Source organism: Trichosurus vulpecula, chromosome 2, assembly GCF_011100635.1.
Source record: "Trichosurus vulpecula isolate mTriVul1 chromosome 2, mTriVul1.pri, whole genome shotgun sequence".
NCBI classification, from domain to species: Eukaryota; Metazoa; Chordata; class Mammalia; order Diprotodontia; family Phalangeridae; genus Trichosurus; species Trichosurus vulpecula.
In genome coordinates this window covers 210,999,621-211,014,309 of record NC_050574.1, presented here as the reverse complement: position 1 = coordinate 211,014,309, position 14,689 = coordinate 210,999,621, and the positions used below count along the sequence as shown (strand labels likewise).

Sequence of the window (14,689 nt, the reverse complement as noted above, 5' to 3'; positions counted from 1 at the left end):
AAAAAATTGTAGACCCCTAGAAGTCACTCTGAAAATAGCACTATGAGAAAGCCTAAAGCTTTGGATAGTGCCTTCCATCACTAGGAGCAGAGTCCAACTTTAACATAAAGTTCAAAGTCAAGAAATAGACTGGGAAAATGAACAAACAACAACAAAAAAAGAATTTGACCTTAAAAAGCTACTGTGCTGACAGGGAAAACCAAGACACAAATGTAGAAGAAGTCAACATTATGAAAATAGTTACCAAAAAAAACCTCAAAGAAAAATGCTAGTTGACCCAAGCCCAACAAGAATTCCTGGAAGAGTTAAAGAAAAAGATAAGAGTGGTGGAGGAAAACTTGCAAAAAGAAATGGGAGTGATACAAGAAATTATGAAAAGAAAATTAACAATTTGATAAGAGGCACAAAAAAATACTGAAGAAAATAAGACCTTATAAAACAGAATTGGCCTCATGGTAAGAGGCACAAAAATTCACCAAAGAAAGGAACTTCTTAAAAAGCAGAATTGGTCATATGGGAAAAGAGGTACAAAATTTAGCTAAAGGAAGCAATTCCTTACAAATTAGCATTGGGCAAGGGAAAGATGATTCCATGAAACATGAAGAAGCAATAAAATGAAACTTGAAAGAATGAAAAAAAATTAAACAAGATGTGAAATACCTCATCAGAGAAACAACTGACCTGGAAAATAAATCTAAGACAGAGAAGATACCTGAATGCCACAATCAAAGATGGAATTCCTAGACATTGTATTTCAAGAAATTATCAAGGAAAACTTCCCAGATATCTTAGATCCAGAGGGTAAAAACAGAAATTCAAAGAACCTACTAATCACCTCCTGAAAGAGATCCCAAAATGAAAAATCCCAGGAATATATTTTGGAGCAACAGAGCCAACAAAAAATTGAGGTGAGATATTTTCTGGCCAAAGAAAACTTAAGAGGGAGGCAGGAGAAGTTGTAACACCAGAGTAGAGGTCTGGAGACTACACATGTGGCAACAGCAACAACAGCTGCTCCCAGGTCAAAGAGAAAATGCTTCAAGTAGCCAGAAACAACTCAAATATTGTGGAGCAACAGTCAGGATAACAAAAGATTTAGCGGCTTTCATGTGAAAGGAGCAGGGGTTTAGAATATGATCTTCCTTCTGGAAGGAGTTAGGATTAGAACCAAGAAACACCTGCCCAGCAAAACTGAGTGTAATCCTTTAGGGGAAAAAATAGATATTTAATGAAATAGAGGAATTTCAATCATTCCTGGTGAAAAGACCAGAGCTGAATAGAAAATTTGATATTCAAACAGAAGACTCAAGAGAAGCATAAAAAAGTAAACACGAAAGAGTAATCATAAGAGACTCAATAAAGTCAAACTGCTTATGTTCCTATATGGGAAGACAATACATATAACTCCTGAGAATTTAGTTATTATTAGGGCAGTTAAGAGGCATTTACATAGACAGAAGGCACGGGTGTGTATGAGTCTACTATGGTGGTATGATCATAAAATTATGTTGGGGTAAGAGAGAGGGATGCACTCAGAGAAGGGGGAAGGGAGAGATAGCATGGGGAAATTTTTTTCATATAAAGGAGACATGTGAAGAAGCACTTTCACAATGGAGGGGAAAATGAAAGGAGTGGCAGGCAATGCTTGAACTTCATTCTCATCAGAATTTGCTCAAAGAAGGAATAACATACACACAGAGTTGGGTATTGAAATGTAACTTAGCCAATAAGGAAAATGGAAGGGAAGAGAATAAAAGCAAAGGTGGGGGTGGGGATGTTAAAGAGGAGAGCAGATTCAAGGAGGCAGTGGTTAGAAGCAAAATAGACTTTGGAAGAGGAACAGGATAAAAGGAGAGAGAGAAGAAAAAACAGGAGAAAATGGGATAAAGGGGAATATACAGTAATCATGACTGTGAATAAGAATGATGAGCTCACTCATAAAATGGAAGCAAATAGAACAGATTAGAAACCAGAATCCAATAATATCTTGTTTGTAAGAGACGTACTTGAAACAAAGACACACACGGAGTTAAAATGAATGGTTGGAGCAAAATTTAATATGCTTCAGTTGAAGTAAAAAAGGCTGGAATAGCTGTCATGATCTCAGACAAAGCAAAAGCAAAAAAAGACCTAATTAAAAGGGATAACCAGGGAAACTACATTCTGCTAACAGGTAGCATAGACAATTAGATAATATAAAAAAAAATTTATAGCAAGTTTCTCTGATAAAGAACTCATTTCTCAAATAGATACTAAATATAGAACTGAGTCAAATTTATAAAAATAAGAGCTACTCCCCAACTGATAAATGGTCAAAGGATATGAACAGGCAGTTTCAAAGTTATCTATAGACATATAAAAATGCTCCAGATTACTACTGATTAGAAAAATGCAAACTAAAACAACCCTGAGGTATTACCTCACACCTATCAGAAATGGCAAATGCTGGAGGATATGAGGAAGAAATGGTACACTAATGAATTGTTGGTAGAGTAGTGAACTCCAATCACTCTGGAGAACGATTTGGAGCTAGGCCCAATGGGCTATAAAACTGTGCATACCATTTGACACAACAACACCACTACTAGGTCTGTATCCCAAAGAGATCAAAGAAAAAAGAAAAGAACCTATATGTACAAAAATGTTTATAGCAGTTCTTTTTGTGGTGGCAAAGTATTAGAAATTGAGGGGATGTCCATCAATTGCAGAGTGGCTGAACAAGTTGTAACATTGTAATGGAGTACTATGGTGCTATAAGAAATGATAAGAAGACCTATAGGAACACAATTACAAAACACTTTTCACACAAATAAAATAAGATCTAAATAAATGGAAAAACATCAGTTGCTAGGGGTTAGGCTGAGCTAATATAATAAAAATAACAATTTTACCTAAATTAATTTACTTACTCAGTGCCGTACCAATCAAACTACCAAAAAGTTATCTTACAGAGCTAGATAAAATAATAACAAAATTCAACTGGAAGAACAAAAGGTCCAGAATATCAAGGGAATTAATGAAAAGAAATGCTAGGGAAGGTGGCCTAGCCATACCAGATATTAGACAATATTATAAAGCAAAATCCATCAAAACTACTTGGTAATGGCTAAGAAATAGAGTGGTAGATCAGTGGAATATGTTAGGTACACAAGATGCAGTAGTAAACAACTATAATAATCTACTCTTTGATAAACCCAAAGAGTCCAGCTTCTGGGCTAAGAATTCACTATTTCACAAAAACTGCTGGGAAAATTGGAAAATGGTATGGCAGAAACTGGGCATAGACCAATATCTTACACTATATATCAAAATAAAGTCAAAATGGGTTCACGATTTAGATATAAAGGCTGATATAAACAATTTGGGAGAGCAAGGAATAGTTTATCTGTCAGATTTATGGGAAAGGGAAGAATTCATGACCAAACAAGAGATAGAAAGCATTACAAAATGCAAAATGGATAATTTTGATTATGTTAAACTGAAAAGTTTTTGTACAAATAAAGTCAATGCAACCAAGCTTAGGATAGAAGTAGAAAATTCAGAAAGAATTTTTACAACCCGTGTCTCTGATAAAGGCCTGATCTGTAAAATATACAGGGAACTGAGTCAAATTTATAAGAACACAAGTCATTCCCCAATTGACAAATGGTCAAAGGATATGAACAGATAATTTTCAGAGGAAGAAATTAAAGATATCTATAGTCATATGAAAAAATGCTCAAAATCACTATTGATTAGACAAATGCAAATTGAAACAACTCTTAAGATGCCACATCTCTCCTGTCAGATTGGCTAACATAAAAAACAGGAAAATGATAAATGCTAGAGAAGATCTGGGAAAATAGGAACACTGTTACATTGTTGGTGGAGTTGTGAACTGATCCAGCCATTCTGGAGAGCAAATTGGCACTATGCCCAAAGGGCTATAAAAATGTGCATACTCTTTGACCCAGCAATACCACTTCTATGGCTGTATCCCAAAGAGATCATACAAATGGGAAAAAGACCCATACGTACAAAAATATTTATAGCAGCTCTTTTTGTGGTAGCAAAGAAATGGAAATCAAGGGGATGCCCATCAACTGGGGAATGGCTAAACAAGTTGTTGTGTATGAATGTAATGGAATACTATTGTGCTATAAGAAATGAGGAGCAGATGAACTTCATAATAACCTGGAAAGATTTACTTGATCTGATGCTGAGTGAGGGAAGTGGAACCAAAAGAACATTCATTATACATGATTATAGACACACGGTATCTGTGATGATTAACTTTGATAGACTTGGCTCCTCTCAGGAACAAGGGTCTAAAAAATAAATTTTAAAAAATTTAAAAAAGAAATGATAAGGAGGGTAGTTTCAGAAAAACATGGCAAGACCTATACAAACTGATGCAAAGTAAAGTGAGAAGTACCAGGACATCATTGTGCACAGTACCAGTAATGTTTTAATGATGGTCAACTCTGAAAGACTTGGTTACTATGATCAATACAATGATCCAAGACATTTCCAAAGGACCCATGATCAAACACTGCTATCCCTCTCCAGAGAGAGAACTGATGAACTCTCAGTGCAAATTGAAGTATTTCTTTATTTATCTTGCTTCTTTATTGCAGTATGGCTAACGTGGAAATATGTTTTGCATGATTTCACATGTACAATTGATATATTGTTTGCCTTCTCAGTAGGTATGGAAGAGAGTGGGGGGAAGAAGAGAATTTGTAACTCAAAATTTAAAAAGAAAAGAATGTTAAAAATAATTTAAAAAAAAGAAAATAACACCTCTATAAATCTAATTCTCTTGGGTGGATATTAAAGTTGCCAATAATACATAATAATCACTTTGAAGGATATCATTTACAAATGTGAATAAGGAACTAACTTTGGTTGCATCACTAGCAAGGTCAAACATTAAAGGGGCCCATACTGGGCTATTAAAATATATAAATACATTGTGCAACAACTAACTTTGATAGACTTGGTTCTTCTCAGCAATGCAAAGCTCTAAGATAACTCAAAAAAGTTCATGATGGAGAATGCTATCCACATCCAGAGAAAGAACTACAGAGTCTGAAGGCAGATTGAAGCATACTATTTGCTCTCTCTCTCTTTTTTTGTTGTGTTTTGTTTCTTTTTTCTCATGGTTCATTCCATTGGTTATAATTCTTCTTTACAACATGACTAATGTGAAAATATATTTAATATGAATGTATACATAGAGCCTATATCCTACTGCACACTGTCTTGGGGAGGGAGGGGGAGAAAATTTAAAACTCAAAAATTTAAAAGCTGAATATTGTAAATTAAAAATAAATAAATTTAAATTAAAAAAAAAAGAAAAGAAAACCTCAAAGAAAAGAATGTATAAATAGATAAAGTTGACGAATCCATTGCCAACTAAGAGTTAGCATGAAATTAAAAAGTAAAGGTTCACAAGAGGAGGTAGATCTTGGATTTACTATGTTGTGAAGAACTTGGAGGAGAAACAAAAAAGAACAGAGAGAAACAAAAGATATTCTTCATTTGAATAAGATGTTCTAGACCAAGAGTTCTTAAAACTTTTTTATGCACCCCTTTTGGTAGGCTGGTGAAGCCTATGGACTCTTTTTCAGAATAATGTATTTAAATGAATAAAATAGAATATGTAGGATTTAAAAACCCCAAAGATTGGTGAAAATAACAATGTAGTTTTTCTTTACCCCAGTTCATAGACCCCCTGAAATCCATGCAGAGGACCCCTTGTTAAGAACACCAGATTAAGAGATTTGGTTCTAGAGTTATGAGACTCCAAAGATTTGTCAGGCCTACAGGAGATGAAGCTTGAATATGCAAAATACAATAAGGAGAAAGACTATGGTAAAAAAAAAAAAACTAGTGCTTTCCCATCTTTGCACCTAGCACAGTGTTTTGCACACAGTAGGCGCTCTAAAGATCTGTGGGATTTAATGGAATCTCTAAAATGAGGGAGTTAGACTACAGGATCTCCAAGGACTCTCCTAGCACTGATACTTCAGTAGAATGAAAGTTCTCTGAGCACATCATATCCCCGGCACCAAGCGCAGTGCCTTGCACGTCGCTGAATGGCATTGAATGTGAGTTATGGTGGCTCTAATATGCTACGATTCCGGTTTTTTTACCCTTTAACGGAATGTTTTCCTCTGTTGGGTCCATTAATTTAGAAGAGCAGTGGGTGAGAATGGCAGCTAAAACTGGACTTATTCTCTTAACCACCGGAAGTGAGAATTGGACAGGGCCCCCTCAATTACTCCTATTCCACTGTCCTCCAGAGATCAAAGCAAAACCAAAAGGGAAGAGCTGAAAGAGGGCAGTTCCCAGCACCCCACAGGGAGGAGGTGTAAGGGGCAGGTCTCCGAGCTTTCTGTCTTCCCAGGGGTCTTGAGAAAGGAGGCGCTTGGCGACCTCTGTGAGCCAAAGAAAGCTTACCCCTGGCTCTGGTGCCTTTCTGCGGGACTAGGACAGGGTCTTCTGCCAAAGCTCTTCCCACCCCGCAAGGGGCCCTCCCCTTATCCCCCCTCCCCCGCCTCCCCCATATCCGTCTGCCTCCACCAGTGGCAGCGAATGGGGGGGTCACGGTCAGGGGTGGGCTGTGGAAGCTAGTTCCGGATTTCTGAGAGGGGCAGCCAAACACCGCTCCCCCCCCAATTGTGTCCCCTCCCCCAGGTTACAGGGGAGGCTCGCGGTCCGCCCCTGGGGACCAGCGCACCCCACTCGCAGCCATGTCCGCAGCCGTGGTCGCCACGCTCCCCACCCTGCTGCTCCTGCTGGGCCTCGCCGCTGCTGGTAAGGCGTCCCCGCTGGCCCGGCTCTGCTTCCCCCGGTCCTGCCGAGAGCCTCCCAAGGGCAGGGGCACTGGTGAAGATGGGTGGGGGTGGGAGCTAGAGCATGGGGAAGTGGGGGAGAAGGGAAAGGGAATTGGAGGAAGGGAAGGAGGAGAGGGGGAAGCAGGAAAAGGAGAGGGAGGGGAAAACGGAGAGAGGAACGGAAGGGAAGAGGGGGAAGAGAGAGCAGAAGGACAGACACACAGAGATAACAGACACAGTGACATAGGTATGCAGAGGGCTAGCTCAGGCAGCTCTGGATATGAGGCCTGACTGGCTAGCTCCCCACTGAGAGCAGGAGAGGGTTCCATAGAGAGAGTTGGAGGGGATGAACACATAACCCTTGACCAGGTTCTTCTGTCCACTGAGATCATTCTCTAGGGGGATGGTTGAAAACTGAAAACTCCTAAAATCCCCTGCTCAGCCACAAGTGGTTCTCTAGGATCTTGGGCAGAGATCTGTACCACCCTAGGTCAGGTGTATACACTAACAACCCGCATATAGACCTACACACAACCAGCGCACCCCTAGGGCAGAGGTTTACAAAGCTGAGATTTCTCTCACTCTTCTCACTCCTTACCGCATTTCTGCATGTGCAGAAGTGGACACTCACAGCCTGGGTAGGTCTAATGGATGAATGGGAAAGATTGCCTGATAGCTCCGATTAAGGGGTAATTAGGAGGGAAGGGAGAAAAGTATGTATTTTCTGTTGAAATTGTCTAGAAGGGAAATTTGGGGAGAGAGCAATTGCCTTTCTCTGTGAACATCAGGAAATGGAGTGGGTGGTAAAACTGCTCTTTAACCACTTGGACCATAGACAAGGGATTGAGAAACTCAGCACAGCCAGACCAATGCATCAGAATCAGTCAAGAGCACTTCCCAAAATAACCCTAAGCTCATAGGATCTATACCAATGAACTTGGTAAAACAAATGTTTGCACTACAAACAGACCCGAAGTGTTTTCTTAGGGGTTTGGGAGGGGAAGATTTGGGGAACACCACAATTTAGAAGTGTTATTGTGAAAAATTCTAGGACTTGAAAACAAAATAAACAAGAACAGCATGTTTTCTTGCAACATTTTTTTTAAACAAAATAAAGTGATTACACAAGAGAGTTCCTGAATTTTCAATGTCATTCTGTGATAGTTAAGTTCCTGCTTGAAATTTGCTGGCAAACCAGACAATCTGTAGTCAGACTCCAAGCTTCAGTCTTTAAAAGTTTATGTAAGCCTTTGAGTCTACAAATGCAGACTGAAATATGGGGGGTTTGTCTGGAGTGGGCAGGGAGAGAAAGAGGTTAAGAAGTCACTGCACTTGGACAGGAGTCACGAATCAACACTACAGACCAAACATTGATATTCACCTGAAATAGAGGCTGTGCTGGAGCAAAGCTGTGTTTCTTAGCTCTTTGCCCCACACATTACATCTCTGACAACACTTAACACTGAGACTTTCAGAGGCCTTACTTAGACTATGACAAAATCTATGATTGTCATGCCCACTGCACCATTATTTATTCAGATATGCCCCATGGATCTTTGCTTTAATAGCTGGAGTCTTTGTACCCTGATCCACATCTTCTTAATCTGGGATATTCTAGTCCCTTTCTTCCTCTGAGTTTTCCATGGCAAATCATTGGCCTCTGGAGTTTTTTCATCGGTAAAATTAGAAGTGTAGACCTGACGATCCTTAAAGTCCTTTCCAGTCTGAAAATCTGAAATCTATGAAGCTTAAGCCACTAGAAAGGTGCTGTATTCCATAGCTTGCTGCAGGCACCATTTTCCTACCTTTGGACATGGACATGAAGAAAACATCTTTTGCACTTCTAAAAATCAAACTTAACTCTTGAGTGTCTCCCAAGAGTAAATGAATGAGCTCCCTGAAGTGGGGCGATTTTGTTTGAGACTTAAATTTGCTTATTCTGTTTCTATAAATTCTTGCCCCATCTTCATCATGAAAAACTACCCCTACCCTTACTTCCCCCCTCCTCTCATCCAGAAACCTGTGGGTCTTCTTTCTATACAAGTACAGCTACCCCATTTGTCTCATGAAAAGCCCTACAATAACCAAGATCATGTGCCTTTTTTGATGGGTATGGATGGAAGGAAAAGTCATAAATCTGAAGTCGAGAGGATCCTGACTCTTCCTTCTTGACCTTAATTTGTGGGCCTCAGTTTCCTCATATCTAAAATGAGGCTGTTGGGACAAGATGATTTCAAAGGTCCCTTCCAGCTATGACCCTAATGTCCCTCCCCAGACTGGAAGTTTTTCTTTATATCTTTTAACATTCCATGAGAACCAGTGCAACATTGAGACTAAGCATCTCTTATTCTTTCCTTGCCCCATACATGACCAGTGACTCTAAGAAGATAGATTTTTCCCTCCATTATTTTGGATAGTGTTTTGTAAATACTGCATTTGGCAATAGACAAGATCTCAATTATAGGGGTACTTGTCCATTATAACCTCTTCGTAATGCATGATATCATGAGTGATATAATGATATCATCTCATAACTGACTTCAAAGATTTAAATTCTCTTAATTTTATTAACTCCTTTATATTTTATTGTTGGGGATTGATTTTATTTATAATAGAATATTTTTTAAATTTTTTGAAAAGTAAATCAATTTTAGTGGTGGTGATGGTGGTGAGTCATGTCAAATTCTATATGACCCCAAAGATATTTGTTCATGGGGGGTTTTCTTGGCAAGGATATTGGAATAGTTTGCCATTTCCTTCTTCATTGTATCCCTATTTTACAGATAAGAAACTGAGGCAAATAGGGGTTAAATGACTTGCAGCTAGGTGGTGCACAGTGCTGGGTCTGGAGTCAGGAAGACCTGAGTTCAAATCTGACCTCAGATACTTACTAACTGTGTGACCCTGGGCAGGTCACTTAAGCTCTGTTTGCCCTAATCCACTGGAGAAGTAAATGGCAAACCATTCCAATATCTTTGCCCAAAAAACTCATGGACAGTATGGTCCATGGGTCACGAAGAATAGGACACGAGTAAGTAACATATCAACTTACCTTTCAGAAAATAGTCTAGTCATTCAAAAAATATGTTTTTATTCTCTTATGAAAAGGAAGTTGAATAAAAATTCCATATCATTTCATAGGTTTTTATATATTATTGAAAGTCTTTCTTTTTAAAATGTTGCTTGTGTATTTATGTGATTGGTTGTAATTAATGGGTTTGTGTAGCCAACTAGATGGGTGGCATGGATATAGTACAGGGCCTGGAGTCCAGAAGACCTGAGTTCAAATCCAGCCTCTAATACTTCCTGAATGTGTGATCAGTTTCAAGTCACTTAGCTTACCTCTGCTTCAACTGTAAAATGGGATAATGAAAATGTCTACCTCCCAGGGTTGTTATGAGAATCAAATGAGATAATATTTGTAAAGTTCTTAGTACGGTGCCTGGCACATGAGTACTTAACAAATGCTTGTTCCCCCACTTCCCTTATCCTAATGATTAGATTTCCTACTACTCTTCACATCTAATGAGAGAGTTGTTAATTTATTCCCTGGTCTTTGTACTTAATGGAGAGAGTTGCTTATTTATTCCCATGCCTATAGCAAAAAAAAAAAAAAAAAAAAAAAAAAAAGATGTGTGTAGAGTTCCATCCTTTCCCTTAAAGCAGCAGTTGACATTCCTGACTATCTATCAGGAACTCTGCTAATTGGCCCTGGAAGTAGGTGGGGAAAAAAAAAAAAGAAAACCCCTGCTGCAATGAGGAAAAAGAAATAGAGCAAACTTTTGTGGACCGTTGTACCAAGAGCATGGAAAAAATATCTGTTCTTGACAAAATGTATCTACTCCCTATCTACTAATCACTTCATTTTGTGATTTAAAAATCTCTTTCTTCACCACAACTAGGTGAGGTAGGTAGCTGGAGGTGAGGAAATGGAGCCTTTAAAACGTAGTTATTTATGCAAGGTCACAAAAGTGTTGGAGTTGGGATCCAGGTATTTCTCAATTTATAAACAGGTGTTGTTCCAGAAGTGTATTTTTAAATCGGTTACTTAGAACTAAACATGTGTTTTCCCGTAAAAGTAATTTTTTCTTATAAAGGCTAATTAAGTTCCTAGGCAAGCCCACCAAAGTCTATGAAATCCACTGTCACAATTCCTTGTGACATTGGAACTTATGGCAATGGTTTCCAAAACTTATTTAGTGATGCTTTTTGTAACACCCCCATCCCCGCCAGACGCTCACAATCTAGTAGGAGAGACAGCATGCAAACTACTATGTAAGAATAACATATATATAAGAGAAATAGGAAATAATCAACATGGGGAAGGCACTAGCATTAAGAGGAGTTCAGGAAAAGTTCCTGGAGAAGGTGGGACTTTAATTGGGACTTGTAGGAAGCTAGTAGGTAGAGACGAAGAGGGAGAATATTCCATGCCAGTGAAAATGCCTGGAGTTGGAAGATGGGGTGTCTTGAAGGCCAGTGACACTGAATGGAAGAGTATGATGGGAGGGCTGCAAAGGTGTAATTAAGACTATTAAGGTGGGGTGGGGGTTCAGTTACAAAGGTCTTTAAACACCAGAAGAATTTTTTTAGATGCTGGAGGTGATAGGAAGCTTCTGGAGTTTATTAATTTGGGGTGGGAAACATGACTGAAACACTTTAGGAAAATCACTTTGAGAGCTCAGCGGAAGATGGACTGGAATGAGTTGAGACTTGTGGCTATTGCAGTAGTTCAGGCATCAGGAAATGAGGGCCTGAAAGGAGAAAAGAGGGTACATTCAAGAGATGTTCCAAAGATAAAATCGACAGGCCTTTGCAACAGATTGGAGATGGGGTAGGCGTTGAGAAAGAGTAAGGAGTCAAGGATGGCACCTAGGCTGAAAGCCTAAGAAATTGAAAGTTTGGTGGTGCCTGCGGTGATACTAGAGAAGCTTAGAAAGGGGTAGGGTTTGGGGGAAAAAGTAATGAGTTCAGTTTGGGATATGTTGAGTTTAGGATTTCTGCAGGACTTGTGGTCATAAAGTAGTATAGAAAAAGAGAAGAGAAGAGAGCCCAAGCAAGAGCATTGTAAATGTCCTTGTGGGATAGCCATGGTTATTCTGTGTTGTCTGAAGATGCAGCAAGAAACTGAGAAAAGGTAATCTAATAGAAGAACCAGGAGAGAGTAGTGTCCCAAAAACCTAGAGAGAAGAGACTTTTTTTAATAACTGAGGATGACCTTTTAAAATTATATATACAAATTAGCATAGTATGTACAACAGAATCATATCTTTAGGTGAGTAGATCAAATAGTTGTCTGGAATCCAGTAAAATGTCGGTCACTGATGGTCAATGTAATCAATGAAGTGAAATCTGTAAATATAACTTAGTCCAACTTGATGATACTGATGTCTTTTGCATACTGCCAGAAGCACTGGCAGCACATGTTCAGGCCATATTTGTGGATCAGGCTATGCAAGTTTGAACAGATGTGGCATGACAGAGACCCCTGGCCGAATTTGCGAGGGTGACTCCAGTAGAGCTTCTGGTGACCTGTGGTGCCACTAGCAAAGACCTAAGACAAAAAAGAAGAGACTTTCAAAGAGAAAAGGGTAGTTGACAGTGTCAAAGATTTCAGAGAGGTCAAGAAAGATGAAGATTGAGGCCATTGGATTTTGCGATTAAGAGACCATTTGGTAACTTTGAAGAGAGTGGTTTTGGTTCACTGAAGAAGCTAGAAGTTAAATTGAAGAGAGTTAAGTGAAATGAAAGGAAATGGAGGCACCTATTTTCAATGATCTTCTCAAGGAAGATCCTGCCACAAAAGGCAGGAGAGAGATATTGGACAATAATTAATAGGGATGGATGGATTAAGTGGGGGGTTTTGAGGATGGGGGAGAGAAGGGCATGTTTGTAGGCAGTAGGGCCCAAATGAATAGGTAGGGACATGGATGTAACTAACATGGACTGTTTTAGGTGTGAAAGATTCAAAGAAAGGAAAAAAATAGGGGCCTATCTAAAACTGAGAAGGCCTGAGGCAAGAAAGGATAGACCCCCTGTAACAACAATGTTACTAAGAGCTGCTGTGGGGGTGTAAAGCCAATAACACCAGCACATAGGAGGACTGCTAGCACAGGTTCTTTGATCTGCTTTTCTAAAGAAAGCAACTTTAAGGGGTTTACAATTTCACTTTAATTAAACATACATATATCATTCACTTAGTTCAGGGGAAAAAGTCAGCAGCCTGAACTTCAGAGAAAACACAGAAATTACAAACAGAAATTATATAAACAGTGGAAAATAACACAAATCAACAGACAGGTTTCTAGCTGTCTGACCAAGACATTACATACATAGTTACCAGAGACAGAAGCACCAACATCTGGGTTTGTCAAAGGTGGGGAGCTCCTTAATGGCTTCCAGAGTCTTGTCTGGCCAAATCATGTGAACACTGTTTCCATGAGTAAGCCCCCAAGCAAAACCTCTCCTCCTGCCATTCTAAGAGTTCTAGCTTAATGGCTACCCTCAGAGCACATATATATACATTTTTCAGGGCCTGAGGGCTTCACACTTCTCGTGACCTAATTAGCAAAAGGGTGTGGGCCTTCCTACAAAGGCAAGACTCAAAGGCACTTGATTGACTTACTGCTAAGAAGCACTCCAAAACAAAAGACAACAAAAAGTCCCACTTTGCTTGCCATCACACCCCCACCCCAAAACAAAGATGTTTTGCATGACTACATCGATGATATTCTGAATGAAATCATTGCAAATATGTAGCATTTCTGCTGCCTGAGATCATTAAGCATTAATGGGCCTAATTGCTACTTACTATATTGTTTGTAGGGGAAAATGTGTTTCATAATATGTGGCAAAAATAAAATTGATTCTAGAAACACATCTCTTGCCAGCACCACCCTGCCACAGCTTCTGAAGAGATGGAGGACAGAGTTGGAACTCAGAGGTTGGAGGTGGTATACAAGGAAACCACATATGTTTGGGGAACGGGGAGGCCTGGAGACATGGAGGTAGTGAAAGGGCTGAATTATCACTTATTAACTTTTCCCTCTTATTTACCTCCTTGGGAACGCTACATCTTATCTTCAAAAACTCCATCACCTAGACTCTTGAACCAGGTACCACCTTCAGGACCCAAACCCAAGGACCAGTTTTGTTTCTCCCCAAGTATACCAAGAACAACTTACCCCATTTCCTTGTTCTCTTCCTTCTTTCCCTACCATCCTATTCCTTTCTCTTATGTTTATCTTTCTTTACCTTTGCTTACAATTGGGCTATCTTTTTTCTCATTCTTTTTCTCTTCTTGCTTCTCCACCCCCCCCCAACTTAGTCCTTTTTTTCCTATTCCTTCCTGTTCCTTTTCCCTCCACCCTAATTCACCTTCAGTTCCCTTTTGTTTTTTGCCTAGTTGTTCCTCCTTCTCCCTAGAACTCCTCTAGAAAACCAGCCCCCAACTCTTGGAACTTCAAATCAGTCCTTTGCTGTACAGTCAGACGTTGTTGTACTGCAAATAGGAGGCAGAAAAATAAATCCATATATTAATGAAAATAGAGGGGGGGGAAGAAAAAAAGGAACTCATTAAAGATACTGGCTGGTTACCAGATAGGAAATATTTAAAACATGGCATGACCTTTGCTTCTCTTTTGTTCACATTTAGAGAAAAATATACACTGAGGATCACTTCTCTTCATGCTGTGCATGTGACTTTCAAATAGGAACAGTTTTATTTAAATTGACTAAAAATCCAAGAATGTTATGAACTATCACATTAACCCTTTGAAGCAGCAGTGTCATTTCTAGGCAGCAGATAGAGCCTTGAAGCACTTGGAATTCAGTCAATGGCTCATTTTTAAAAATTTAACAGGTCCCTA

The 14,689-nt window shown here is 39.2% G+C and overlaps 1 protein-coding gene across 6 annotated transcripts in view; it reads left to right on the top strand.

The window, feature by feature from the left end:
* Positions 1–14,689, top strand: part of LOC118835778 (CD302 antigen) — a 204,233-nt gene that overhangs the window by 140,128 nt on the left and 49,416 nt on the right. For 2 of the 6 annotated variants that reach the window (XM_036743033.1, XM_036743031.1), the window contains exon 1: positions 6,536–6,801. The exons of 1 other annotated variant lie outside the window; for it this stretch is intronic. In XM_036743033.1, the coding sequence (XP_036598928.1) occupies positions 6,738–6,801 (64 nt within the window). In that variant the 5' untranslated portion in view covers positions 6,536–6,737. Of the gene's footprint in view, positions 1–6,529; positions 6,802–14,689 lie in introns of those variants that run through there. 3 more of the 6 variants (XM_036743029.1, XM_036743030.1, XM_036743032.1) reach the window with 3 other exon arrangements.